The sequence below is a fragment of the Halichoerus grypus genome, chromosome 5 (assembly GCF_964656455.1).
Source record: "Halichoerus grypus chromosome 5, mHalGry1.hap1.1, whole genome shotgun sequence".
In the NCBI taxonomy this organism is placed as follows: domain Eukaryota; kingdom Metazoa; phylum Chordata; class Mammalia; order Carnivora; family Phocidae; genus Halichoerus; species Halichoerus grypus.
The window spans coordinates 685,839-712,317 of record NC_135716.1 but is presented as its reverse complement, the minus strand read 5'-3'; the positions used below and the strand labels follow the sequence as shown (position 1 = coordinate 712,317).

At 61.4% G+C, this 26,479-nt stretch overlaps 4 protein-coding genes and 1 long non-coding RNA gene across 9 annotated transcripts; 3 read left to right on the top strand and 2 right to left on the bottom strand.

Moving 5' to 3' along the window:
* Positions 1–219: 219 nt before the first annotated feature.
* Positions 220–2,562, bottom strand: LOC118544092 (uncharacterized). 2 transcript variants are annotated; one of them, XR_013447626.1, is made up of 2 exons: positions 1,800–2,562; positions 220–1,009 (listed from the first exon to the last, which is right to left on the bottom strand). It is a non-coding gene; the product is annotated as an uncharacterized LOC118544092 (long non-coding RNA). The 2 variants fall into 2 exon arrangements; XR_004921405.2 differs by having other exon boundaries at positions 220–487.
* A 109-nt stretch (positions 2,563–2,671) lies between these two features.
* On the top strand, positions 2,672–5,141 carry CYC1 (cytochrome c1). The gene is made up of 7 exons (XM_036105624.2): positions 2,672–2,843; positions 3,457–3,653; positions 3,738–3,864; positions 3,952–4,109; positions 4,195–4,355; positions 4,658–4,758; positions 4,844–5,141. The coding sequence occupies exons 1-7, from the start codon at positions 2,715–2,717 to the stop codon at positions 4,946–4,948; spliced, it is 978 nt and encodes a 325-aa protein (XP_035961517.1). The 5' UTR covers positions 2,672–2,714; the 3' UTR covers positions 4,949–5,141.
* A 916-nt stretch (positions 5,142–6,057) lies between these two features.
* SHARPIN (SHANK associated RH domain interactor) lies at positions 6,058–11,392 on the bottom strand. 4 transcript variants are annotated; one of them, XM_036105622.2, is made up of 9 exons: positions 11,259–11,392; positions 10,321–10,495; positions 7,319–7,450; positions 7,101–7,242; positions 6,935–7,025; positions 6,701–6,854; positions 6,503–6,621; positions 6,288–6,416; positions 6,058–6,213 (listed from the first exon to the last, which is right to left on the bottom strand). In XM_036105622.2, exons 1-9 carry the CDS (start codon positions 11,388–11,390, stop codon positions 6,130–6,132), a joined length of 1,158 nt encoding a protein of 385 aa, XP_035961515.2. In that variant the 5' UTR covers positions 11,391–11,392; the 3' UTR covers positions 6,058–6,129. The 4 variants fall into 4 exon arrangements, with proteins under 4 accessions (XP_035961515.2, XP_035961514.2, XP_035961513.2 ...); XM_036105621.2 differs by lacking the exon at positions 11,259–11,392 and adding an exon at positions 10,783–11,095 and having other exon boundaries at positions 6,058–6,230; XM_036105620.2 differs by lacking the exon at positions 11,259–11,392 and adding an exon at positions 10,783–11,095.
* A 328-nt stretch (positions 11,393–11,720) lies between these two features.
* Positions 11,721–14,649, top strand: MAF1 (MAF1 negative regulator of RNA polymerase III). The gene is made up of 8 exons (XM_036105625.2): positions 11,721–11,860; positions 12,659–12,784; positions 12,884–13,012; positions 13,090–13,255; positions 13,397–13,518; positions 13,601–13,720; positions 13,895–14,035; positions 14,147–14,649. The coding sequence occupies exons 2-8, from the start codon at positions 12,702–12,704 to the stop codon at positions 14,166–14,168; spliced, it is 783 nt and encodes a 260-aa protein (XP_035961518.1). The 5' UTR covers positions 11,721–11,860; positions 12,659–12,701; the 3' UTR covers positions 14,169–14,649.
* A 124-nt stretch (positions 14,650–14,773) lies between these two features.
* On the top strand, positions 14,774–23,966 carry WDR97 (WD repeat domain 97). Its single transcript, XM_078071880.1, is given in 24 exon segments — positions 14,774–14,903; positions 15,101–15,228; positions 15,391–16,019; positions 16,162–16,283; positions 16,457–17,156; positions 17,225–17,367; positions 17,453–17,689; positions 17,764–17,854; positions 18,040–18,172; positions 18,263–18,384; positions 18,642–18,702; positions 18,873–19,022; positions 19,119–19,376; positions 19,459–19,584; positions 19,676–19,759; positions 21,119–21,244; positions 21,347–21,541; positions 21,623–21,814; positions 21,897–22,094; positions 22,187–22,308; positions 22,399–23,047; positions 23,050–23,396; positions 23,481–23,542; positions 23,653–23,966. Coding segments are annotated over 24 exon segments (5,208 nt in total). The 3' UTR covers positions 23,856–23,966.
* Positions 23,967–26,479: the final 2,513 nt, after the last annotated feature.

The window sequence follows — 26,479 nt, the reverse complement described above, 5'->3', positions numbered from 1 at the left end:
TATTCTTTCTGTGCCTTTTCTGTCTCTTTTCTGCTCCTGAAAATTATGCATAGGCTGGTATGCTTAATGTTGTTCCACAGGTCTTTTTTTTTTCCTGTTCCTCAGACTGGACAATCTCAATTGACCTAACTTCAAGTTTACTAATTCTTTCTTCTATCTATTCAAATATGCAGTAGAGCACGTGTCCTGAACACGCTGTGAAGGCGCACACACGAGCTGTGTCTTTCCCCAGTGTCCGCTTTATTCAATCAGAAAGCAAGGTTAATATAAAGCAGGTTTAGGATTCCAGACTCAGTGATACTTCACCATGTGATTAAGTTGGCTTCTTATACGGCACACAACAAACAAGATAACAAGGGGGTAGGGAGTTCACAAACCAAACACGAAGTCAGTCTGTGGGCGGCGGCTGAGATGAGGTCTCAGTCAGGTCCGGGTCAGCTCTCGGCACTTACCGCTCCTTATGTTCAAGCAGGGAAGCATCTCGGTCCTGTTGGGAGATCAACCGGGCAGAGCCTTGGGCAGCCACTGCCTTTCTGAAGTGGTCAGACTGAGGGGGTCTGTCTGTCTAGAGGGGTCAGGTCCGAAGAGACTGATAGTTTGCTGCAAAAATCCTCCCCTTTTAAAGGGATCTAATGGGTCTGGGGCCCTGCAGACGTCCTCTGCTTCTGCTGGTTATCAGTGCTGGGGTGTGAGCGGATGCGGGACGTGGCAGGATCTCGTGGCTGCGGTACGTTTACCTGCTGGTGTCCCCGCTTGACACAGGCTCCTGCTCGAGTGAGTGACTCCGTCTTGCTCTCTACAGTGTCTTACAATTTTGTTGTTGTTGTTGAAAACTAGACATTTTAGGGACACCTGGGTGGCTGAGTCGGTTAAGCGTCTGCCTTCAGCTCAGGTCATGATCCCAGGATCCTGGGATTGCGTCCCAAGTCAGGCTCCCTGCTCAGTGTGGAGTCCGCTTCTCCCTCTGCCTCTGCTGCCCCCCCTGCTTGTGCTTGCTGACAAATAAAATCTTTAAAAACAAAAAAGAAAACTAGACTTTAAAAAAAATTTTTTTTAAATATTTTGTCAGCGCACAAGCAGGGGGAGTGGGAGAGGGAGAAGCAGGCTCCCCGCCGAGCAGGGAGCCCGATGCAGGACTCAATCCCAGGACCCGGGGATCATGACCTGAGCCGAAGGCAGACGCTTGACCGACTGAGCCACCCAGGTGTCCCAAACTAGACATTTTAAATAATACAATGTGGTGATGCTGGAAATCAGATTCCAAGTATTGTTGCTGCTTGTAGTAGTTGTATTTTGTAGTGATTTTTCTGAACTAGTTCTGTCTAGTCTGTAATATTTGTCCTGTGTAGCCACTGAAGTCTCTCTTTGGTCAGCTCAACAGTCCGCTAATGATTGGACAGAGACTTTAAATGCCTGCGATCAATGAGCTTCCCAGTCTCCCAAACGGCTCTGTGCGCCTGTTGAGGCGGGCCTTTCAGCACTCAGCCGGGCGGTCAGCAACTCTGCCTGCGCATTCCCTTCACCGTGCACAGGGCCTCAAGGTCAGCCGGAGGTAACCACTTAAGGCTTTTTCAGGTCTTTCATGAGCATGTGCATACCCTATTTATGTTTGTGACCTTTTATATCCCACGAATGCGTACGGCTTTTCAACATCCGTGTGGAGGCTGTATTCGCCTTAAAAGCTTTCTGGTTACTCGATTAGCAGCTGCAGCTGTGACCCACCGCTTGGGGCAGCTTTGAAATCACAAGCCTGCCCGTAACTGCCCTCAGCAAACAGCCTCAGGGCACAGGCTACTTACCGGTCGAGGCGAGCGGAGCGAGGTTTGCAGGAGGGCCTTCCGGGGAGGGCCCGCAGACAAGTCAAATACGGCAATTATTTGCCCGGAAGGGGTTCTGCTCCCTTCAGTACCAGGAATGTGGGCTGTAATTTCCAGGATTACCACCGGGCTGGCCAGCAGCTTTAACCAGGAAAAGCTGAAACACCTCCAAACTCCCTGTTCTTACCGAGATTGGGCTGCTTTTCTTAAACAAACACTGCTGGGATGCTGCAATCCTTTGGTTAATTTCCAGGGTTCTGAAAAAGTTGAAGACAATTTCTGCTAGCTTTTCCCTTGGATTTATGGGGGGAAAGGGCTGCAAACTTTCCGAGGTCCTTACTCCTCCGACTGACAGCGGTTTAGAGGGACCCCTGGCTGCCGTGGTCCCGACTCCCGCGCCCGCCAGCTTCCGGGTAATGACATGCGCCCCGTAAATCCTCGTCGGACGGATGAGGGCGAGCAGAGCGTCCAGCCGTGCGCGGGGGCCGCAGCGCGGAGGCCCCCAGCCTTCCGGGCCAGCTCACTCGTGCCCGGAGCCGGGGCCCTGCCCGGGGCGGAGGGGGCCGCGGCCGCCAGCCGCCCCTTCTCTGCGACGGCCACCGCGCCCGCGCGGGAAATGCTGCTGCACGAAAGCGCGCGACGGCCTCCACGATGTCTTCCGGACCGGGGAGCGCACGACCGCGGAGGCCGGGGGACCCGCGCCGGGACCGGGAAGCCGCCGCCGGCCCGCCCCACTTCCGGTTTCCACGACCCCCCCCCCCGGAGGAGCGCGGCGAGGCGGAGCCCCGCCCTGACGGACAGCCCCGGCCCGCCCCGCCCTCCCAGGCTCTCGCGACGTCTGGGCTCCGGGGCGCCGCAGGGGCCGACGGGAGCAGCGGCCGCGCTGAAGAGGCCAAGATGGCGGCAGCGGCGGCTTCGCTTCGCGGGGCGGTGCTGGGCTCGCGGGGCGCGCGTTTGCCGGGCGCGCGGGCCCGGGGTCTGCTGTGCGGCACGCGGCCCGGCCCGCTCCCGCTGCGGACGCCTCAGGTGAGCTCTGGCCGCGACCTGTCCGCCGTGTGGCCCCGCAGCCCCTGAAGGTCACGGCGGGGCGGCTCTGGGCGCGGGCCGGGCAGCGAGGGAGCGGCCTCGGCCACCCGGCGCCCCCGCCCCGGCCGGACCCCCGCCGCCGCCGACCTGAGGCGCCCGGGAGTAGGACCAGGCTCCCAGTCCTCCGAGCAGCGGAGGCGCCCTGTGCGGAGCGTGGGGGGCGGCGGGCCGGGCTCGCTGCGGGCTCGGGGCTGGGGGCTTTCCGCGGAGGGCGCGCCCGGGCCCGCTCCCGCTCCGGCCTTCCAGACTGGGCCTGCGTCCCGAAGTGACCTCAGCCTGACCTCGGACAGCTGCTGGTGACCTTGGCCTGCCCCAGCACCCTTGCTTGCACCGGCCTCATCCCCAGCCCCGGATTCAGACGCCAGCCTTACACCCCCTCCTCAGGGCCGGACCGCGGTCGAGGAGTCAGGGGCGGGCGGCCGTGGGGCGGGCGTGGGGCTCCGCAGGAGTGGGCCGGCGCTGGGTGGGTGAGTGGGCGAGGTGGGCGCGGAGAGGCAGATCCCCAGGTAGGGCCGGGTGGTGTTCTGGCAGGCGCTGAGCGGGGCTCTTGCAGGCAGTGTCCTTGTCGTCGAAGGCCGGTCTGTCCCGGGGCCGGAAAGTGATGCTGTCCGCCTTGGGCATGCTGGCGGCAGGGGGTGCAGGGCTCGCTGCGGCTCTGCATTCTGCCGTGAGTGCCAGTGACCTGGAGCTGCACCCCCCAAGCTATCCGTGGTCGCACCGTGGCCTCCTCTCTTCCCTGGACCACACCAGGTGTGCTGCCGGCCGGCCGGGGGTTTGCGGGCGGACCGGGTGGGGTGGAGTCCCTGCCGCCCCTAACCCGTGCCGTCCCTTCAGCATCCGGAGGGGTTTCCAGGTGTACAAGCAGGTGTGCTCCTCCTGCCACAGCATGGACTACGTGGCTTACCGCCACCTGGTGGGCGTCTGCTACACGGAGGACGAAGCTAAGGCGCTTGCCGAGGAGGTGCGCGGCCTGGGGCTGACGAGGACCCAGGGATTGGGGCTCCCGCCGTGGTGGACGGCAGGGTTGTGATGGGGCTCTTCGTGGCAGGTGGAGGTTCAGGACGGCCCCAACGAGGATGGGGAGATGTTCATGCGGCCAGGGAAGCTGTCTGACTACTTCCCGAAGCCATACCCCAACCCTGAGGCCGCTCGAGCAGCCAACAGTGGAGCACTGCCCCCTGACCTCAGCTACATCACCAGAGCTAGGTACAGGGGCTGCCTGCAGGGGGTGCGGGGAGGGGGAGGAAGGTCCGTCCTGTGCCAGGGCTCAGGAGGCAGGATCTGGTCCCAGGCACGGTGGTGAGGACTACGTCTTCTCCCTGCTAACGGGCTACTGCGAGCCGCCCACCGGGGTGTCACTGCGAGAGGGCCTCTACTTCAACCCCTACTTTCCTGGCCAGGCCATTGCCATGGCTCCTCCCATCTATGATGAGGTCTTGGAGTTTGATGATGGTGAGAAGCCCCCCGCCTGGGGATCAGCATGCTGGGTCCTCTTCCCACCGCCAGGGATGCTTCTCCTGTCTTGGGCCCTGCACTCTCCTTGGCTCACGCACTGTGTGTCTGAGCCAGCTTATGGGCAGCCTCCACAGTCCCGTCTAGCCCAGACCCCTATGTGCTGGGGGGAAGGGGGTCCCATTCCTTGTGAAGCCTTGGTGAGGAGCCCATCCTGGCTGTATGTGGGGGGGTGCTCCAGGGCTACCCCAGGTTGGGTAGGGACCTCCAGGGGCAGCCCTTACCACTCTTCCTCGACTCAGGCACCCCAGCCACCATGTCCCAGGTGGCTAAGGACGTGTGTACCTTCCTGCGCTGGGCATCCGAGCCAGAGCACGACCATCGCAAACGCATGGGGCTCAAGGTGAAAGGGTTGGGCCTGGGAGAGGGGCTGGGAACCGGGCAGGGCTCCTTTCTGCTTCCTTCCTCTGAGCCTGCCTCATCCCCAGATGTTGATGATGATGGGCTTGCTAATTCCCCTGATCTACGCCATGAAGCGGCATAAGTGGTCAGTCCTGAAGAGCCGGAAGCTGGCGTATCGGCCACCCAAGTGACCCTGCCCAATGTCTGCTGTCTTGTGTGAATGGGGAGCCTCAAGCCAAGGAGCCACCCTGGACCTGTTCAGGCCTCAGCTGGCCCTCTTGGCCAAGCCCCACTTTCTTTGGTTAAAGAGGGGAGGGGCCAGGAGATCAGGTTCTAGCTCCAGATCCTTCAGCCTCCATCATGGAAATAAATTAAGTTTCTCAACACACGTTTGAGCTGTTGTGATGGGAGCACAAGTTTGCAGGGGACTCAGGGACTAAGACCCTTGCTCTCAAGCTCCCAGAGATGTTCCATGGAGTGTGGCCAGCATTGCCATGTACAGACTGGTGACTGGATGACTGCAGTCAGTACTGCATGTGGAACAGGGAACAGCTGTTAGAGAAGGTTGCGGCACTCATCGAGGTGGGGAGTACCCGATCACAGAGGTGAAAAGGGCCTGGCTTGGCCAGACATGGCCCAGGGGCCTGGTGGAATAACCAGTCATTTGTCAGTGTGTGAACCACTTGGCTTTCATCCTCAGGGCAACAAGGAGCACTTGGCAGCATTTCAACAGGGGAGAGGCCTGGCCTCAGGGAGGAGCTGCTGGGAAGGGAGACAGCCTCCAGCCGTGCTGAGAAAGCAGAGTAGGCAGAAGCCACCCCGAGTGTGCTCTTGGTCTCCTGGCTGGGCAGCTGGGGTGGCCCCAGCAGCACACAGCCCTGCCTTATTGCTCCTAGCTTCGGAGCTTTTCTTGTCCCCAGGAGGGGAATGTAAGGAGCATCCTGGCTGGAACAGCCCACGAGTGGTAGCCAGAGTCTGGGAAGGGTGGGAGCCAGGTGGGAGAAAGCAGAGCACGTGCTTGGAGGTTTCTGGGTGGACAAGAGGCAAGGTCAGCGGCGGGACTGGGATGTGGGCTCTTCATACTCTTGGGGTCTGGGAAGTGAGCTCAGCCCCATGCTTCTAGGATCCCTAGGGTTTGGAGTCCCAAGTACTCTTGAGTAGCCACCTGGCTGGGTTGCCCCACCAGCTGATGAGGACCAGGCCCCACCTCTGCCAAGTTTCATCCCAGTGGGGCTGTGCCCCGCCCTCCATCCTCCCAGCAGCTCAGTCTGCAGAAACGCGCAGAGATGGGGCACTCGGCTGGCTCAGAAGTGTCTTTAATGACTCCAGATTGTGGCCCCCCCACAGCCCCGGCGTGATCCCTAGTGAGCAGTCAGCAGAGGTCCCCTGAGAGTTTCAGGAGGGGGTCCAGGGACCTTGGGCCTGGAGGGATTGGGCCATCCTCTCTCTCTGTGACCTGGGCAGGAGGGAAAGCTAGGTCACTGGGCTTGTTGAGCCCCTCTGCCCCCTGCCCCTTCCCACCTCTGGTACCTTTGGCAGCTGCCGGGTGGAGGCTGCAGGAAGGGGCTCCCACGTACAGGGCTTCTGGGTGCTGCACACCTCACAGCCAGGCCGGTGGGGGGCGTTGATGAATGTGCAGGAAGGGCAGGACCAGCCGGGCTGCGGAGGAGGGGAGAGAGCGGTGCTTCTCTTTCCTTCCAGGGCCCAGAGAGGCCCAGGCCCACCCTGCCCAGCCCCTGACCCACCTGAGGGGGGCTGGGGAGGCTGGAGCTGGCTGGCTGAGGAGCTCTGGGCAGCCCCAGTGACTGAGGAAACAGGCGGCTTAGCTCCCCATCTGTCTTCTGGGGGCCCTGAGGGCTGCGTCCTGCAGTAGACGAGGTGGAGCTGAGGGGTGTGGCAGGCTGCACCTGGCCTTCCTCATCCCATCCACGTCAAGGACTCACCTGGGGCTTCTCGAGGGGCTGAGAGCAGGTAGAGGAAAGCAGGATCCCCGTCTCGCCGGACCCCATAGGAAGCAAGGCTGCACTCGGGCACACACAGGCACCGCCCGATGACCCAGCGCTGCACAGCTGGGGGGAAGCCAAACTCCGAGAACACCTGGGGCCAGAGCACCAAGGCCAGGCAGTGTCACTGAAGGGCCCCTGCCCCCAGCAGGGCTCCCCAGACCCCATGCTTACCTGCTCCTGGAGGGTCGCAATGGTGCAGTGGGGGTGGACTTGCAGCGAGACGTGGGCAGAGGACGCAGCATCTTCAACTGTGACCTGTAGCCTGGGCCAGAACATAGGTCAGGGGGAAGGTGGGGGTCCTGGAAGGGTTGGGATGTCAGAGTGAACAAGGCCTCACCTGATGGGGCCAGGAGGGAAGCAGGCCTCCTGGAGCTGGACACTGAGGGCCACGTGATGCTGAGCCAGGATGGCTGCTGCTTGGGCTGCCCCCTTTTCATCCCCATCCTCGATGGCCCGGGCCAGGCACCCCACCAGCTTTTCTGCAGGGGGAGGGAAAAAGCCATCAGAGCTGAACACAGACTGCTGCTTCCACCCCCCTCTGTCACCTGCCTTTACCTCTCTCCATAGAGTCTCCAGGGCTCCAGCAAAGATCCACCTTGGGTTGTGGGGCCTGGAGTGTGGGCACTTCAGGGGGACTGGGCGGGGAAACGGGGCACATTTCTGGGCCCAGGGCTTGGGGCAGGCTGCCTAGGAGGGAAGATGTGGGGTGGGCTGGGGTCTCCTGAGATCCAGCCCTCAAGCCGAGTACTCACCCAGGCCTCTGCTCTCTGACCTCAGGTTTCTAGGACCGTTGCCACCTCCTGGCTCACCTCAGCCCATGCCACGGCCCTTGCCCACACATTTAGCCAGACCGTCCCCCTCAACCTTGGCCCCTGCCAACTCCTGAAAGGTCCCTGCCAACTCCTCGGAGCTGAAGCTGCACTTGGCTTTTCCTTGGGTTCGGGCATGCTTCTGGACTCTTCTGTCTAGCCCTACCTAGGCCCTTCCGCCAAAGAGGCCCTGTCAGCCCGCCAGGGATGCTCCCTTGGCCTCGCAGCAGAACCAAAGCAGATCCTCAGGAGGAGCCTGCCCTTTCCTGCTCACCAGGAGCCCTGCAGTCAGGACAGTCTCTTCTGGGTGCCTCAGGGACATCCATCCTCTCTCCTGGCCCTACCATCAGCACAGGACACCTTGGTGGCTCCCATTCCAAACAAACCCCCTTGGGCCACTGCCTGCTCAGGGCGCCCTTGCAGAGCTGGCTGTGCCGCTGTCCCCTTCTGACCTCCCACCTGAGGCCCAGCCCACCCACCGCTGATGCGCTCCGATGACGGCCTCAGGCCCTCAGTATTCTGAGCCATCTGCCCACTGACATAAGCAGGGCTCCTGAGCACCCAGGACCAGGCCTGGCCCAGCTTGGCTGAGTCCCAGAGATCACACGCATACTCTCGCCTGGGGGCTTTTGTACCTGCTGCTTCCTGGCCACATGGGTGTGAAGATCACACTAGGATCTTCAAATTTCACTCCTGTCACCTTAATGAAGCCTTCCCCGCCACCCTATTTAAAACTGCAAACCCCTCCCTTCCAGCACTCCCATCTCCTCCACCATCTGACGGAATTTTACTTATTTTTTTTTCCAACTTAAATATGCAGGTATGTATATGTATATTTTTCGGGGGGGAGGGGCAGAGGGAGAGGAAGAAAGAATCTCAAGCTGACTCCACGCTGAACGCAAAACTGAGGTGGGGCTCGTTCTCACAACCCTGAGATCATGACCTGAGCCGAAATCAAGAGTTGGTCGCTTAACCAAAACCTGAGCCACCCAGGCACCCCCCAACTTAAGTATTTTTTAAAAAATATTTTATTTATTCATTTGAGACACAGAGATACAGAGAGAGAGCATGAGCAGGGGGAGAGGCAGAGGGAGAGGGAGAAGCAGGCTCCCCGCTGAGCCAGGAGCCCAATATGGGACTCGATCCCAGGACCCTGGGATCATGACCTGAGCCGAAGGCAGACGCTTAACCATCTGAGCCACCCAGGCGCCCCAAGTATTTTTTAATTGAGGGACACCTGGCTGCCTCAGTTGGTGGGGCATGTGACTTGATCTTGGGGTTTTGAGTTCAAGCCCCATGCTGGGTGTAGGGATTACTTAAATAAATAAATAAGGGACGCCTGGGTGGCTCAGTCGGTTAAGCGTCTGTCTTCGGCTCAGGTCATGATCCCAGGGTCCTGGGATGGAGCCCCGCATCGGGCTCCCTGCTCAGCGGGGAGTCTGCATCTCCCTCTCCCCCTGCCCCTCACCAACACTTGTGCACACTCTCTCTCTCAAATAAATAAAATCTTTAAAAAATAATAATAATAATTAAAAAAATAGGGGCGCCTGGGTAGCTCAGTCGTTGTGTCTGCCTTCGGCTCAGGTCATGATCCCGGGGTCCTGGGATCGACCCCTATATCGGGCTCCCTGCTCAGTGGGGAAGTCTGCTTCTCCCTCTCCCACTCCCCCTGCTTGTGTTCCCTCTCTCGCTGTCTCTCTCTGTCAAATAAATAAATAAAATCTTTAAAAAAATAAAAAACCACACCTAATAAGTATTTTTGGACTGATACACAAGGTTCCATTAGTTCTAAGTGTACGACACAGTGATTCCCTGAGTCTATACACAATGCTGTGCTCACTGCAAGTGCATGTTTACCTATTTTATATGTCTGCCTCCCCTCTAGAAATGTAAGCTCCAAGAGGGCAGGGAGTTGAAGTTTGATTCATGCTAAATCCCCACGTCCTAAAGTGCTCAGTACAGAGCACGTGAATACGCAGCTGGTGAACAGATGAATGAACAGCTTTCCTCCTTGTGTAAGTGCTGCTGTCTGGGCCTCTCTTAGGTCACGTTGTATCGTTTTCTTCTTAGCCCTCCGGCAGCTCTTCCGATGCTGGGCCTTCTCCTTTGCTTGCTGCTTTGTCTGCCTGTCGGATTCTCTCGCTTCTCTCTCCTAGTGACCTGGGTTGACCTCTTCAGAGCCCCACCCCCAGCCCAGATCCACCTAGCTAGCCCCTCTCCCCTCCATGCCCTTCCACGCAGGCCCTGTCTGGGAGCTCTACAGTACTTCTCCCTCCAGCTTTCTGTCTCGACCACTAACTCTTCCATTTAAATAGCCATGAAATCCAGCCAATTCCATCTCCTAAGCATCTCTGGAAACAGCCTTCTCTCCAGCCCTATCTGCACCACCCCACACAGATGCAGGTCTCAGCCAGTCTTAAGTAGCTCGAATCTGAGCCTGTCACTCTCCCACTGAGTACATCCCCATTGCTCCTGATGCCGTCTGTCTTACCCAGATCCTGAGGGCCTGCCTGCTCTGCCCCTCCACATTTGCCTGGTACTCCTGGCTCCAACTTTTCAGCTTGGATTCCTTTTCTCCACTTTCTCCCTCCTGGGAGCCTTCCCAGAACCCACCAGTGGGGAAAGTGGGCCCCACTCTCCCCACTGCTTCCCCCATCCAGGCCTGGGGGCGCTGGGGCTACTCCTGTTCTCTCCCAGCACTCACGGTCCCTGCCCAGCCAAAATGAATCTTCGCGCCAGAGCACTAACCATTCTGTCCCTCCATGGTGGCACCTCGGACTAGCGCGGCCCACCGCTGAGCTTCCTGGGGGTTGAGGAAGTGCAGGCTGAGGGTCCCAGGCCCTCCCGGTGGAGGCTGCAGCTCATGCTGGCTGGGGCCTCGGACCGTGTAGGAAACTGACTCCAAGGGCCATTCCAAACTGACCTGAGGGAGGGGAGAGTCCAGGCTCAGTGTCTCCCGCCAGCACACACTGCATGATGACCCAAGGAACACGAGGTCACATTTATAGACCACTCACACTGTCCTACGCCCTTCCCCCAAGTTACCTTGCGAAACCCTCACGGGACGCCTCTAAAGGCAGGTAGTATAGCATTTGCCCCCATTCTACAGACGAGGAAACGGAAGCAAGGGCAAATGAACTGCTCAAGGGCACACAGCCGGCCCGCGGAGGACACTGACCCCGGTCCCGCGCCCCCGCCGCCCCGACTCACCGCCCCGGGCCCCGCGCCCAGCAGCTCCAGCCGGAAACGCCCGGGCCGCTCGGGGTCCGCGCTCAGCTGCAGCTTCCGCAGCTGCGCCTCGGCGTCCGGCCCCGCGCCCAGGGGCCTCACCGCGGCGTGCACAGCCAGGAGCACCCCGGCCGAGTCCGGGTCCGAGGGCGGCGCCATCTCCGGTCCGGCCCCGGCCTGGACCCCCAAGCCCGCTTCCGTGGGCTCGGGCCTCTGAGCGCCTCGGCCGACCGGAAACTGGGGCCGCGAGCCTGGGGTTCCGGCCGTGGCCAGAGCGTCGGAGCCCGGGTCTAACCCTCCTGCTCTGCCCAGGATGGACACGGCCTAGAGGCTCTGCGGGCGGGGGCTGCAGCCCAGCGGCCCGTGTCACCCGGCCGCGCGGGGCCGGAGCTGGACGCGGTTCCCAGGCTCCTTCCGGCCCGCCCCCCGCCGCCCGCTGGGCTGCCCGGCCCGCCCACCTCGCGTGGGCCAGCCAGCCACTCCCGGGAAAGCGGGCTGACACCAGGGGCGGGACGAACAAGGGGCCTCAACCAATGAGCGCCAGGGAAGGAGGAGGGTTCGCGCGCACTGGAAGAGTGACGGACAGGCATCGCAGCCAGTAGAAGTGGAAGCTAGGAGTGAATGGCGGGAGACGCTTCCTATGGCTATCCGAGCTCCCGATCCCGGCGGCTGAAGCGGGCCATTCAGGGGCGGGGGGCCGGGCCTTGCGGACGTTTGTTGTTGTCCGGCTCGGAGAGGCAGAGGTCGCTCGCTCGCTCCTTTACTCGTTCGGGCCTTGTGTGGCGGTCGGCGGGCAGGTCGGTCGCGGTAGTCGGTCGCCGTGCAGGGGCGAGGCTATGTCGCGGTGGCAGCCCGGCAGGGCCGGCAGGGCCGGGAGTAACGGGACGTCGCCGCGGAGCCTCTTCCCCCGGATACAGTGCGGCCCGAAAGGAGGCCGCGGCGCCGCCCTCCGGTCCTGAGGAGCTCGCGCTGCCCGGAGCCCTCACCGCCTTCTTACCCGCGCCGACGTCAACCGGCCTGACCCGGCCCGGCCTGGCCACACCGAGCGCCGCGCAAGCAGGTAGGTGTCCGCCCTGTCCCGGGCACCGAGTCGGGGCCTCCAGAACTCCAGCCCCCAGCGGCCTCCGCGCTGGCGCGCGTGCGCGTCCCGGGACGCACGGCCTCTTGGGATTTGTAGTTTTCCGCGGCTAGCTGGGGTTTTCCTTAGCCCGGGCGGAGAGGCGGGTGCGGCCAGGCTGACGCTGGAGCGCCCTAGCGGCCCGCCGATGGGCCCTTCGGGGGTCGTGGTACCTGCCTCTGTTCCTTGGTGTCCGAAGAATTAGGCGCACTTGTGGAGAAGAACGGAGAAGCCTATGGGTTTTCTCTCTACTTTCCTAGAGACCCTGTAGAACAGGGAAGAGTGCTGCGTCCAGGTGACCGCAGGGCCCCAGCCCCAGGTGTGCTGGATCCTAACCCCGGGGCAGGTTCTTACTCTAGCTGAGGAGCTTAGCCCGAGGGGGTGCTGCAGGAGTCCCGTGCGTTCGCGGGCTCTCAGTGACCCCCCCCACCATGGTGGGTGAGGCTCTTCTGTCCAGATGGACGGTGTCCAGACAGATAAACCGGCGAGCCCTAGCATGAGCAGGATCCCTGGTACACCCCCAGGTATCGGGGCTGGGAGAAGGGGGTTGGCTGAGCTGCAGCCTGGGCTTGCCACTCTCAGGTAAGAGGATCTAATTTCTCTCTCCTGGCAGTGCTGAGGGTTTAGGAGTAAGCTGCAGGAGGGACCCAGCTTGTTTCTAACGGCTCCACTTACTGGGTAGGGAGGCCAAAGGCTGAGCTTCGGCGGCCAGATACTCAGGGACTGGCCTCCCCTCCTCAGGCAGCACTAGCCCCTCCAAGCACAGGATCCCTTCCTCAAGGACATGAAGCTGTTGGAGAACTCGAGCTTCGAGGCCATCAACTCACAGCTGACAGTGGAGACTGGAGATGCCCACATCATCGGCAGGTGAGGCCTGGGCTCCACGGGACTCAGAGGTTACGATGTCCTGGCCCAGAGTTGAACCTGATGGGTAGCATGCTCCATGGTCCCCCTTGCACTTTGTAGGATCGAGAGCTACTCGTGTAAGATGGCAGGAGATGACAAGCACATGTTTAAGCAGTTCTGCCAGGAGGGCCAGCCCCACGTGCTAGAGGCACTGTCTCCACCCCAGACCTCAGGCCTCAGCCCCAGCAGGTGAGCCGGGGCAGAGTTGGCCCACCGTGGGCTGTGGGGTGCAGGGCAGTGCTGGGCTCATGCTCTTCTCCGTGCAGACTGAGCAAGAGCCAAGGTGGTGAGGATGAGGGCCCGCTGAGCGACAAGTGCAGCCGCAAGACCCTCTTCTACCTGATCGCCACGCTCAATGAGTCCTTCCGGCCTGACTATGACTTCAGCACAGCCCGAAGCCATGAGTTCAGCAGGGAACCCAGCCTCAGCTGGGTGAGGGTCAGGCTGGGGGGAGGGGCCCACAGCCCCCCAGCTATGCTTACTGTCCTTCCCACCTGCAGTGGCCCCTGGGCTCAGCCCGGTTCTTGCCCTCTGTCCTGCATCCTGAGTCAGTCCCAACTGTGACCATCCTAGGTGGTGAACGCAGTCAACTGCAGTCTGTTCTCGGCAGTACGGGAAGACTTCAAGGCCCTGAAGCCACAGCTATGGAATGCAGTAGATGAGGAGATCTGCCTGGCCGAATGTGACATCTACAGGTGGGCTGGCATCCCTGCAGGTGGGCCCTGGGCGTGTGTGGCACGTGGGCCTTCATACCACCTCTTGCCCCACACTCCCCAGTTACAACCCAGACTTGGACTCAGATCCCTTTGGGGAGGATGGCAGCCTCTGGTCCTTCAACTACTTCTTCTACAACAAGCGGCTTAAGCGGATTGTCTTCTTCAGCTGCCGCTCCATCAGGTTGGCACCTGTCCGCCTCCTTTCCTTTAGCTCCTATTTGACCCACACACCATTTCCCCAGCTGTTCTCCCCCCCCCCCCGCCACCCAACTTTGTCCTCCCTGGACATTCTCCCTGGGGTCAGCAACTGGCCAGGGATAGGCAGTCCTAAGACCAGTTCCCACACCTCCCCCAGTGGATCCACCTATACCCCCTCGGAGGCAGGCAACGAGCTGGACATGGAGCTGGGAGAGGAGGAGGAGGAGGAGGAAGAAGAGAGCGGAGGTGGAGGCAGCGAGGGCGGACCCGAAGAGACGAGCGCCATAGAGGAGGACAGGTGTGTGACGGTCGCCGGAGCCAGGGGTGGGTGGGACAGAGTGGGCACCCCTCTGCCTGATCTCCTGGGTGTTGGCTCCTCTAAGCTTACTGTGTGCCACCTTCTACCCAGGGTCCCGGTGATCTGTATGTGAGGATGAGGAGCAGAGGCCCCAGCTTCATTCAGCTTCAGCCAGTGCCTGGAACTGCCCACTCGAGGGGCCCCAGGGTCAGCCCCTGGCCCAAGGCCACGCCCACCTAGCCCTTTGGCTCCCTCCTGCAGATGTCTACTCACCCCCACAGGCTCCGGCTGCCCGTGTTGTGGTTGGCCTGGACAGCACAGGGCCTGGTGGGAAGGCCACTGCCTGTCCCAGTGAACCGACAAAGGCAGGGACAGCTGGACTACAGAGTTTATTTTTGTATTTTGTGCCGGATCAGGCGTGGGCCTGCACACTCCAGCCCAGAGGGTCTGAGATCCAGTCAGCAGGCCCCTGCGGTCACCACCCTGGGCTTGGCCAGCCCCTGGCGCCCACCTGTACCCCCTCTCCCCCCCCCGCCACCTCGCCCGTTGGGCAGCGTGCACTGAGTGTCACTTTGCTGCAGCTGTTTGTTTCCAATAAAAATTTCTGTGACTTAGTGGGGACCTAGGCTCTGTGCTGTGTTGGGGGTGGGGTCTGCGTCGAAGGCGGGGCCTACGGCGTCTGGTAGCCTAGCAACGGTCTTAGGGTCCGTTGAGCCGCCTGGACCTGCAGCCGCTAGAATGGAGACTGAAGGGTCAGACGCGAGCAACCCCTGTTCAGTAGAAGGCGACAGCCTGCTGCTGGACCTGGACCTGTATGATGCTGACAGCTACGACATCCCAGACCCAGGGCTGCTCAAAGAAAAGAACGGTGAGGTGGCCTGGCGTCGCCCCAGATGCCCGCGTGGCTGCAGGCACGTCCTGCTCAGGCCCGAGCTCTGTCTGCCGCGACACCACCCTCCCTGGGCGGTCCCGTGACCCAGCAGGGCCGTCCAGAGAGGGCCTGCCCACGCCTCCAGAGGTAGGGGTCCGAGACCACACGGTGAGAGTGCTTCTGCTGACCTGCAGAGCTGCTTGCGGAGCCAGGCCCACGGCTTTTTACCGGCAGCTCGCGGTGGCAGAACATGACCCCACGTGCCCGTGCGCACCAGCTGTGGCTGTTCCTACGTGCGGGCCTCCATGACCTCGTGGAAAAGGTGGGGCTTGCCTGTGGGCCCTGCACTGACGCTTCTTCTGGCCCACCTCTTCCCCTAGGTGTCCCTGGTACCCCCTTGGCTCCCCTGGGCAGGTGCACTACCTCTCCAGCCCCCCGCCCCCACCCCCCAGCTGACTGCAGGCCTGCTCATCCTGGCCCACAGGAAAAGAGAGGTGAGCTGCGTGTGGCACGCTTGACCCATGGGCTGGAGCCGCTGCGCCACCTGAAAGTGGCAGCTGGGCTGTGCTCGGTGGCCCAGGACCCAGTGGGCAGACGCTTTGTGGTGCTCGATGGTGCAGGCCACCTGCACGTGCACAGAGAGGACGGATGGGCTTACGAGAAGCTACGGGCCCCAGCCGCGCTCACGGGGCTGGTGGCAGTGCCGGGCCCGCTGGACGCTGTGAGCCGCTTTGTGGGTTGGGGCCCCAAGGGGCTGGCCATCCTAAGGCCTGACCTCAGCCTGCTGTGGCTGAGCAAGCCAGGGGTGGGCAGGGTGCCGGGCCACGAGCCCCTCTGCTGTCTGCCAGTGCCTGGCCTGGGGCTGATGCTAGTGGCAGAGGCAGGTGGCCGCCTGGTGCTCTGGAAGTTCCGTTCAGGGGGTCGCCGCCTGGTGCCGTGTGGGTCACCTCTGCAGCTGCCACCAAGCCCTGCAGGTACACTCACCCGTTTGGCTCTGGGGCCCCTGCATTCCCACCAAGTCCCACGCTGCTTCGCGGCCTATGGCTCTGCCGTGCTCACCTTTGATCTGCACACCTGGGCTCTCGTAGACGTGCGCCGGGACCTGCACAAAACGTGAGGGGGCGTCTAGGGACCGGGAGAAAGGGAGGGTGGCAGGGAGAGGCAAATCCAGGAGGGCAAGCGGGTCATGGCAGGGGCACAGGGGCTCACACCCTGGGAGGTGCAGAGTCTGCCAGGGCCTCCTCCTCCCCTTCAGCGCTATCTTGGACTTGGCCTACTGCCTAGAGGCAGAGGCCATGGTGACAGCCTCTCGCGACAGCACGGTGAAGGTGTGGGAGGCTGACTGGCGCATCCGGATGGTGTTCATGGGCCACACAGGTGCGCCATGCCACTGCCGCCCTCGAGGCCCGTTCTCTCCCCGCCCTGTGCACGGCCCACGGGAAAGAGCTCTGGGCTCTGGCCAAGCTTCTCTGCACTGGCTGCACCCCGGGCTGACGGCTCCCCTTCCCCAGCCCCCGCGGGAGCCCGAGTGACCCATGTCCCTCCCACAGGCCCAGTGACAGCTCTGGCCGTGCTCCCGAACACGTCCCTGGTGCTGTCGGCCTCGCAGGACGGGACGCTGCGCACCTGGGACCTGCAGGCGGCGGCACAGGTGGGCGAGGTGGCGCTGAACTGCTGGGGCCGAGACGCGGCGTCCGGGCGCGTGCACCGCCTGCTGGCGCCCGCTGGCCCCAGCTGGCCGCTGCTCTGCCTGAGCGCCAGCGGCGTGGAGCTGTGGCGCCTTCGCGAGCTCTACTCGCCGCTGGCACAGCTGTCCGCGCCGGTGCTTCACGTGCAGGTGGTGCCCGCGCTGCGCGCGCCCCCGCACCCCCTCCTGCCGGCGCGCCTCGTGTGCGCATGCGCCGACGGCTCGGTCTACCTGGTGTCGGTCGCCACCGGGCGCACCGTGAGCGCGCTGCTGCTCGAGCCCGATGACTGCGCGGCCTCCGTGCTTTACTGCCTGCCGCGCGAGGCCCTGTGGCTGCTGACACGCGCCGGCCACCTGGTGTGTGCTAGCGCGGCGCGCTCCCCCATGCGCGTGCTGCACCGCGTGTGCCCGCCCCCCGCGCCGGCGCCCAGGCCCTGCTGCCTGCACCTCTACAGCCACCTGCCAGACCCCGGCAGCGCGGTGGCCGGCTGGGAGGCCGTGTGCCGGCACGGGGGGGAGCCGTGCCCGAGCGACGCGGCCCGGGCCCGGAAGGACAAGAACCGGTGGGTACCGGAGCCGGACGGTGGGCGGGGCGACGGTGCCCGAGCCCACAGGCTGGTGTCCTGCGCAGGTACCTGCCCGTCGTGGGGCACACGGATGGCACCCTGTCAGTCCTGGAGTGGCGCGGGTCGAAGACCGTCTTCCAAACCGAGGCACACAGCCCGGGCCCCGTCACCGCCATAGCGTCTACCTGGAACAGCGTCGTGTCCTCCGGTCCGTCTCTCCCCGCCCCCCGCAGAGGGCCTGGGAATCCCTTCGCCGCCCCACGAAGGCCCAGCCCTGGCTCCCGCCCCTGCAGGCGGAGACTTGACAGTGAAGATGTGGCGCGTCTACCCCTATGCGGAGGAGAGCCTGAGCCTGCTGCGCACCTTCTCCTGCGGCCGCCCTGTCGTGGGGCTCTGTGCGCTTGGCAAGCGGATCACTGCGGGCTTTGAGGATCCGGACAGCGCCACCTACGGCTTGGTGCAGTTCGGCCCGGGCGACAGCCCCCGCTGTGAGCACCGGCCCCAGGATGACCCCACGGACCACATCACTGGTGAGGGGGCAGGGCAGAAGTAAAGCCCGAGGCGCCGCGTGGCCCTGGCCCCTCACCCGAGCCTTGTCCCTCAGGCCTGTGCTGCTGTCCCACGCTCAAGCTGTATGCCTGCTCCAGCCTGGACTGCACCGTCCGCATCTGGACGGCGGAGAACCGCCTGCTGCGGTGGGCTGGGGCTGGGGAGGAGGGCCGGAGGGGTTGGGAGCGCGTGGGCGGCGCGCGGGCTCTCCGACCTCTACCCCCGCCAGAGCCGAGAGGCTGGACGGGGGAACAGGGCCTTGCCCCTGCTCGGGCTTCAGCTTCCTACTTTGTGGCGCAAGGCTGGACCCTGGCCCTCCACACCCCTCCAGGCTCCTGCAGCTGAATGGTGCCCCTCAGGGCCTGACCTTCAGCAGCAACAGTGGGGACCTGGTGTTGGCTCTGGGCTCCCGACTCTGCCTGGTATCTCATAGGCTCTACCTGCCCACGTCCTACCTGGTTAAGGTACACAGTGAGCACAGGATGGGGGGGGGAGTTCCTGTGGGTGGACAAGCCTCCTGAGGCCAGGGCTCTAGGTTCCTTCCTCCTGTGCAGAAGCTGTGCCAGAAGGTCCCTGATGTGGTGCATGACCCTCCACTACCACTGACCAACCAGGAGTCGCTGACCTCAGCCCAGCTGCAGAGGCTCGCCAACCTCCATGGGGTGGCCAGTCTTAGGTCTGCTGGCAGGCCCAGCTGAGCTGTCCTGGAGGCCCCTGCCCAGCTCCCCTGAGTCAGGGCCTGGCTGTGTGACCCAGCACAAGGCCCCAGAGCTCCCAGGCCACTTAGGCCACCCCAATCCCCGATCCCAGCCCTGGCATCCCTCCTCCTGCCAGAGGCCTGGCCACCCCCACCCCCAGGTCCTTGTCCCAGCATCTGCCCAATCCCACCAGTGATGACCCCAGTGTCCCACCTGTGCCCATCCTTGTCTGCAGCACAGACTTGTCTTCCATCCATCGCCAGACGGCAACACCTCAGCAGGCAGTGTTGGAGGAGGTGGGGTGGGTCCTGACCCCTCACCACCCCAAAGCCCCAACCCTGCACCTGGCCCAGGCCCAGGCCACTCCCGTTCGGTCCTTGGGATAGGCCTGGGGTCCCTGTGGTTGTCTGGGAAGCAGATGGCAAGACCGAAGGAGGAATGTGCTGACCCCTGACCCCTCCCCCAGGACTTGGAAGCCCTAGTTGCGCGGGATCAAGACCTTCAGCAGCTGAGTCTGGGGCTGGTGGTCCCGGCAGCCCCGCCCCCACCCTCCTGGCACGAGCGGCAGGAGGCGTTTGACAACTACTTGCACCTGATCTATGGCCCTGGCTTGCTGGTGGGTGTGAAGCCTCCCCCAGCCTCAGCCTTGACTCCAGACCCTCCCTTCGCCCAGGGCCTCCGACACTGCCCATCTCCCCTGCATCCCTCCTAGGACGTGCCTTCTGGAAGAGAGTTCCAGCGGTGGAGTACTGTGACCCTCACCATGGAGAGAGAGACCTGGGATGTGTGTACCTTACACAGAGCTGCCAACTGTCTTTGGAAGGCCGGAGTCTGCACTGAAGTCCCGACAGTGCCCACAGCCCTCCCCCGACAGGACCTGGGAGCCGTGGGCCAGCGCTTTGCCCACCCTCCCCGAGTCCCCTTGCCTATCCCACCCATACACCGGGGGGTGCACAGCAAGGCATCCCAGGTAAGGCCTCCCACCCCTCCCACCTCTGCCCCGACCCCATGACCCTGCGACCACCCAGTGACAAACGTCTCCCTCACCCCAGCTGCTGGCCCGTTCCTCCCTGAGCAGTAACCTGGGCCTCAGTCTGGACCTGCAGCTGCATTTGGAGCGGCTCCAAGGGGAGAAGCCTGTGGTCCCAGGCCCACCGGGCCTCCACCTCCAACACAGGGTGAGGGGGAGGGGGTGCTGCCTACCCAAGAGCAGGGCTGCAGGGGCACTGAGGGTCCGTGCTCGGCTCTGAGCCCTTCTCCTGTCCCCAGGTCCCCCTCTTGATGAAGAGGCGGCCCAAGGAGCCTCTTTCCAACTTCCGAGGCTTCTTTCCTGCCACCATTCAGCCCTACAAGGTGAGAGCCCCTCGCTCTTCCTAGAGGCACCTCCCTCCCAGGGGCAACCTTTTTATGTCCCCCATCTTCCCTTTGCTGCAAATCTTGTGCTGAAATCTGACCTGAGAGCCATGCCCGCCCACCGCCTTCCACCCACCTCCTGGCCAGCCCTGTTCTCTGCGGACCAGCTGCCAGAGAGCCAGAGCTTCCTGGGGGAGACACCAGGCCGAGCCAGAGCCAGTGCCAGCTGATGGTGCCCACACACCTCCTCCCCAGTTCAAGTGCTGGGTGGGTCCTGTACGGACTTGGGAAGACCAGAGTCCTTTCCCTTTAGAGGAGTGAAGTCAACAGGAGCTGGCCCCTTGCAATCTACCACCTTCCCAACCTTTCCCACCCCAGACACCCAGATAAGCCTCTCTCCAAGCACATTCTGGCACTGTCAGCTGCCCAGGTGGGTGCTGATCCTTCCCATAGCTGCACCGTCTACCCAGACCCTCGACGCCCCCCTCCATGTTCCTACCACCAACCCCCATGCTCCTTCTAGACATCCCTGTTCCAGGGCTGAGGCCCCAGTCCTGTGGAGAGCGTGTGGGGGGTGTCAGGGTTCCCCAGAGGCCAGCAGCTGCCCAGACTTCTTCCTCAGTCATCACAGCTGATGTCTCACTGACTGCTCTTCCGCCTGATTTCTAAAGGGTTTTTTTGCCTGTGTGTTTTGGGTGTCGACTGAGAGAAGAGGCAGAACTGAAATAAAAGCAATTGGGGTCTTAGAATTGCAGTTTGGGGAGCACAGATTTGGTAGCAACCCAGATCGAATCTTGCTGAGCAGTAAAAGCCAGGTGACTGTCTTGGCAAGTTGCAGGAGCACTAGGAAACTTACACCAGTTACAATGGGAAAATGTAATTAAATTGTACACTTCGCTGGTTTTCTGAGTACTTTAGTTTGGTTACAGGAAAAATCGCTTTTGCAGAGTGTCCACTTTTCTTTTTTCTTTCTTCTTTTTTTTTTTTAGGATTTTACTTTTAAGCAATCTCTACACCCAATGTGGGGCTCGAACCCACAACCCCGAGATCAGGAGTTGTGTGCTCCACGGACTGAGCCCGCCAGGGGCCCTGCAGAGTGTCCACTTTTTTTTTGTCAAGAATGCAGGGGCAGCAGTCCTATGTTCAGTCTTGGCCCAGTTCCATATAATTCCTCTTTCAAAAACGGGATGAAGTTTTAGTTCGCAGTCTCTGATGTTCGGAGGTTTAACCCACGTTCGCTCGGACAGGGGGCGTGAGGCCGGGCAGGCGCGGCGGGGCTGGCGCTGGGGCTGCTCTGCCAGGTGGCCTCTGGGGTGGGTGGCGTGCCGGTCTCAGCCCCCGTGCTGTGTGCCACCCCAGGCCTTGCAGCGGCCCGTCAGCTTCCCCGGCATTGTGCCCAACTCGGTGGCGCTGCAGCAGATGGGGCTTCACCGGGAGGTCAGCGGCCTCGGAGCCCTCGCCCAGCTCACCAGCCGCAGAAGCAAGGCAAGGGGGCCTGGGGGGCCTCGCCCTCGGGCTCTGCAGGAAGGGGCCTGCGGTCCCCACAGCGCAGCGTGCCAGCGACCGCCTGTGCTCTCCCCTGTGCAGCCAGGGAGGCGCCAGGATGACCTGTGGCTGCCGTGGCGCATCAGGCGGCGCGCGGCCAGGTGGCAGCAGAAGCTGACCCGGTGGTTGGGGGAAGAGGAGGAGGAGGAGGAGGAGGAGCACCGGTATGTGGACTGGTCCGCAGAGACCCTGAGCCCGCCTACGCAGCTCTCCGAGTCCGAGGAGACGGAGGCTCCGGTAGGCGCCTGCTGGGGCCTGGGCTGCCGAGGGCGGCGCGGGGCGGAGAGCAGGGGCCTGCAGCTGCTGCCGCTCCCGCAGAACTCCGAGTGTTTGACCCCGAAGCGCGCGCACTCTCGCACCGCCACCAGGACCGAGACCTGCTTTCGCCACCCCTGGCACCCCTATGGGCACTCGCTCTGGGAAGAGCGCTACGGGCATCTGCCCAGTTTCCTGCATTTTTTCGTCGGCCAGAACTGGTTCAAAAAGCTGTTCCCCATCTTCACCTTGGAGGTTCGGGGGTCTCGGGCACCTGGGAAGCCCAGGCTGGCGGCGGGGGGCGGGCAGGCAGGGCCTCAGCACGCGGTACCCGCAGGCCTACCCCGAGGTGAGCACGGTGGAGGGCCTGGCGTCGCTGTTCGTGGACCTGCTGTGCGAGGCCTCTTGGGCAGACTGCGTGCACATCCTGAAAGCGCTGCTGAGGCTGCTGCCCGACACGAGCAGAGACCTTCGTAATCAGCTGCAGGGCGTCCTCGTGCGCCTGCTCAACCTGGACCAGCCCCCCAGCCTCGAGGTGCAGCGCTAGCCCCGCCCCTAGCCCCGCCCCACCGGCCTGCCCGGGGCCTCGCGCTCCCCGCTCGACGCGCTTGGCTCCTGTGCGCCCAGGACCAGACGCAGCAGCAGTTCGTGATGCTCGCGCTGCAGCTCCTCCTGGCCTGCTCCCTGGAGTCCCGCGAGGTGGTGCTGGAGCTCATGGCCTACTTCCTCTACTCGCCTGCCTCCCGCCGGTGAGCCTTGCTCCCTACTCGTCCTCCCCGCTCGTGGGGGCGGGGGGGGAGGGGAGAGGCCTCTGGATCAGCTGCTCACACCTGTCCCAGGCCCGAGCTCAGGAAGCTGCTGGACGGGCTAGGCCTTCAGGATCCGCAGGGCTTCCTGTTCAAGGAGATGATGACCTGGGTCCAGGGCCCGGACGCTGACTCCAAGGCTGCCCTGCGCAAATGCTGCTGCCAGAAGCTGGAGGAAATGATCCAGAGGTTGCAGGTCCTGGGGGGCAGGGGTGGGGCAGGCTGCTTGCAGTGGAGCCTCCTGTCTTGCCCACACCCCGCCCCCCCCCCCCAGGCTTTCCCCAGGTCTTTGAGGGGAGGGGCGGGGGATCCAGGTGAGGCTGGCCAGCTCTCTGCCTTGCTCTGTATCTGTGCCTCATGGGTCCTCTCCTGTCCCCCAACCCCCCATTTCTGGGGATCATCCTGCTCCTCCCCAAGAAGGAGTCTGCAGCCAGATCTCAAGCTTGGGGCCGGGGCAGCCTCTGCCTTGCGCTTGGGGGCACTGTCCACCAGCTGTCTCCTCCACAGACGGAGCACTGGCAGCCTTCCGTGGCCAAGTTGTCCGAGATGCTGCCCAAGGTCTCCCAGACCTCGGTGTTTCCATCTCCTCCCAAGGAGACCCTGTCGCGGATTTCAGTGCTCGCTGGGTTACCTCATGTCTCAGGGACACCCTCAGTCCGTTCCTGGGTACCCTCACCCGGGGAGCTGAACTTGGCTGTCCTTGAGTCCGGAGCCAAGCCGATGCCTTCACCAGCGCGCCTCCGGCGGACCAAACGCGCGCTGTCCGAGGCGCTGCCGCCCTTCTGCCCCTCCGAGGTCCACGTGCGCGCCTCAGCACCCGCCGCGCTGCCGGGGGAGCCGCTGCCGCTGGAGCAGACGGACTGGTCCCGGTCACAGATGCTGGACCTGGGGCCGATCGACGCGCTCAACTTCTTCTGCGAACAGCAGCGAGCACGGCAGCAAGGTTCCCCGCAGGAGGAGCTCGACAGACTGCGCCTGAGCCCGTGCCCACCCGAGTCCAACACCGTGCTGCCCCAGCCCCGGGATCACTGGTGAGGGGGCCCCCAGGCTGGGACGGGGCCTGTGGGGGGCAGCCGAGGGGCTGGCTGGGCCAAACCTACTCCTTACCCCTCCAGGCACTATCCCATCCTCCGGCTTCAGGAGGCCAAGGTCCAGAGGTCTCCGATGAGACTGAGGGGTGAGTGGGGACAGGGGTAGAATTGGGCCCCGACATCTACCTCCACCCTAGCCGGGGTCCCAGTGGGCATCGACCCCACCCTGAGACCTCACTGACCTGCTGGCCCACAGGCTGGATGCGGTCCCAGCTCTGGGCGGGCCGTACCCTCAGTGGCCCCATCCGCATGCTGAAGCTGCCGCTGCCCAGGGTGGAAGTTCAGCCTTTCCCCCCGGACTGGCCCAGGCCTGCCCGTCCGCTGCCCCCACGGCTCCTGCAGCCCACCTTGCAGCGCTACTTTCTGCCGGATGATACAGACCCTGACAGCGACAGCTGACCAGGCTGGTGGCCCCAGGCTCTTCTTCCCTCTGGCAGGGAGTCGAGATGTGGCTCTCCAGCCGGCTGTTCTCCCCTGGAAATAAAGTCCAGAGGTCATGGCCAGAAAAAAGGGTGCCGCCTTCATCTTTGGGGGCTGCAAGTGTGAGCAGAGCAGTCTCGATGGTGGATGAATCTGCCAGTGGCCAGTTGCAAGGCAGGAGCGGGGGGCATGGTGGGGTCTGGCGTGGTCAGCCCTTGGTGGAGCAGCATTCCTGGTGGGGGTGGGTCTGTCTGCCAGGAGCCGGACCCATCGCGTGGGCATGTCCCTGCTCAGGCACTCAGCCTGTGTTTATCAATAAATTACTGGGGTCAAGATGGGAGTGGGGACTCCTGGGCCAGTGAGTGGCCAAGCATGGAGGGACTGGGAGGGTCTAGGCCACACACACACACGTGTGTGTGTTTATCTGTGTATTGAGTGGGGTGGGGGGCCTGCAGACTTCAAACCAGAGTCTACCCTTGGCTGGAAGGGAGAAGAATTGATGGAGTCCCATGTGCTTTATTCAAGAAGCAATAAAGGGGCAGCATCCTTTGGACCCTTCTATCTAAAAATTGCCACGAGACCGAACTTATATGTGAAGTGCAGGGTCTCAGAGGGCCTTGACTTCTTTCTGAGCTCTCGGGACCTCCCAGGGCACTGGTCCCACAGCTTGTGGGGCACACGGCACATGTGTGCACTTGCTATTAGGTCTGCCTTTGTTTTGTTTCTTAAAGATTTATCTATTTATTAGAGAGAGCACAAGTGGGAGGGGCAGAGGGAGAGGGAGAAAGAATCTGTAGCAGACTCTGCCCCGAGCCCAGAGTCCAACATGGGGCTCGATCCCATGACCCTGCGATCACAACCTGAGCAGAAACCAAGAGTCGGATGCTTGACTGACTGCGCTGCCCAGGTGCCCCGGGTCTGCCTTTGTGAAGGGCTGTTCTAGCTTTTACATCCTCCTTTTGGGTCGTTGAATAGCAGTTTCTTCCCTCTGAATGTTTTCAGCCTCCGACTTTAGAAGTTTTTTTCTCAGTGGTGTTCTGGATAGAATTTGTCTCCCATACCTTCCCCACAACCCCCAAACTGTGCCGGGGCTCTTGTTGAGGGGCTGTGGAGAGGGTGGCCCTTTCCTAGGCCAAGTAGGGCAAGGATTGCCAGGTCTGGAGAACCGAAGACATGACATTTGTATAAAAGGGTCCGTGCCTGCTAAAACAAGGACTATGGGGCCCATAGTAGTCTGCTTCTACGGGTGTTTCCTGTAAATTATAAAAGCAACAAATTCTTTTAAAATTACCAACATCAGAGGGGCACCTAGCTGGCTAAGTCGGTGGAGCGTGTGAATCTTGATCTCAAGGTCGTGAGTTCAAGCCCCATGTTGGGCGTAGAGTTTACTTAAATAAAAGTAAATTAAAAATAGATAAAAATATATTTAAAGGGGCGCCTGGGTGGCTCAGATGGTTGGGCGTCTGCCTTCGGCTCAGGTCATGATCCCAGGGTCCTGGGATCGAGCCCCGCATCGGGCTCCTGGCTCAGCGGGGAGCCTGCTTCTCCCTCTCCCTCTGCCTCTCTCCCTGCTCATGCTCTCTCTCTCTGTGTATCTCTGTGTCTCAAATGAATAAATAAAATCTTAAAAAATATATATATATATATATTTAAAAAATATCAACATGAGAAAGTGGGGCAAATTTAAACAAGTTTAAAAAACCCACTAATTATAAAGGGAAACTATATATTAATACATATTAATATATAATTATCTTAAAATTAAGAAATCTATTCATCTATACTATTCAGAGAATAAAAAGGCCAGAGTGGGAGGAGATATCTGTAATACATGTAACTATAAACAGCTCATCTCCAAAATACATAAAGAGGGCGCCTGGGTGGCTCAGTCGTTAAGCATCTGCCTTCAGCTCAGGTCATGATCCCAGGGCCCTGGGATCGAGCCCCGCATCGGGCTCCCTGCTCGGCGGGAAGCCTGCTTCTCCCTCTCCCTCTGCCTGCTTGTGTTCCCTCTCTCGCTGTGTCTCTCTCTGTCAAATAAATAAAAATAAAGTCTTTAAAAAAAAATACATAAAGAACTTCAACGAATCAATAACAATAAAAAAATCACACAACCCAACAGAAAAAAAATGTACAAAAAACTGGAATGGAATTTTCACTGTAGAAGAAATCAAAATCACAAATACATGTATTCCCTTCACTTCCCAACCGAGCGGCCTTAATGAGTTACCCAGTTCTCGGAGCCTTGGCTTCCCGTGTATGAAGTGGGGATGACGACGCTCAGAGGCCCTGCAGGACTGCCGTCAGAGTTAAATGAGCTTTGTATCTAACACACTTAGGAATAATGCCTAGTACAGATTATGTAGATAGAAAACAAAGTCAGACCCCCCCTTTTCTTTTAAAGATTTTATTTGTCAGAGAAGAGAAAGCACAAGCAAGGGGAGGGGCAGAGGCAGAAGAAGAAGCAGGCTCCCCTCCGAGCTGAAAGCATACACTTAACCAACTGAGCCACCCAGGGTCCCTAGACCCCTTTCTCACATCATTTACAAAAGTAATGTTCAGATGATTTGAAGATTGCAATGTAGAAACTAAAACTATAAATA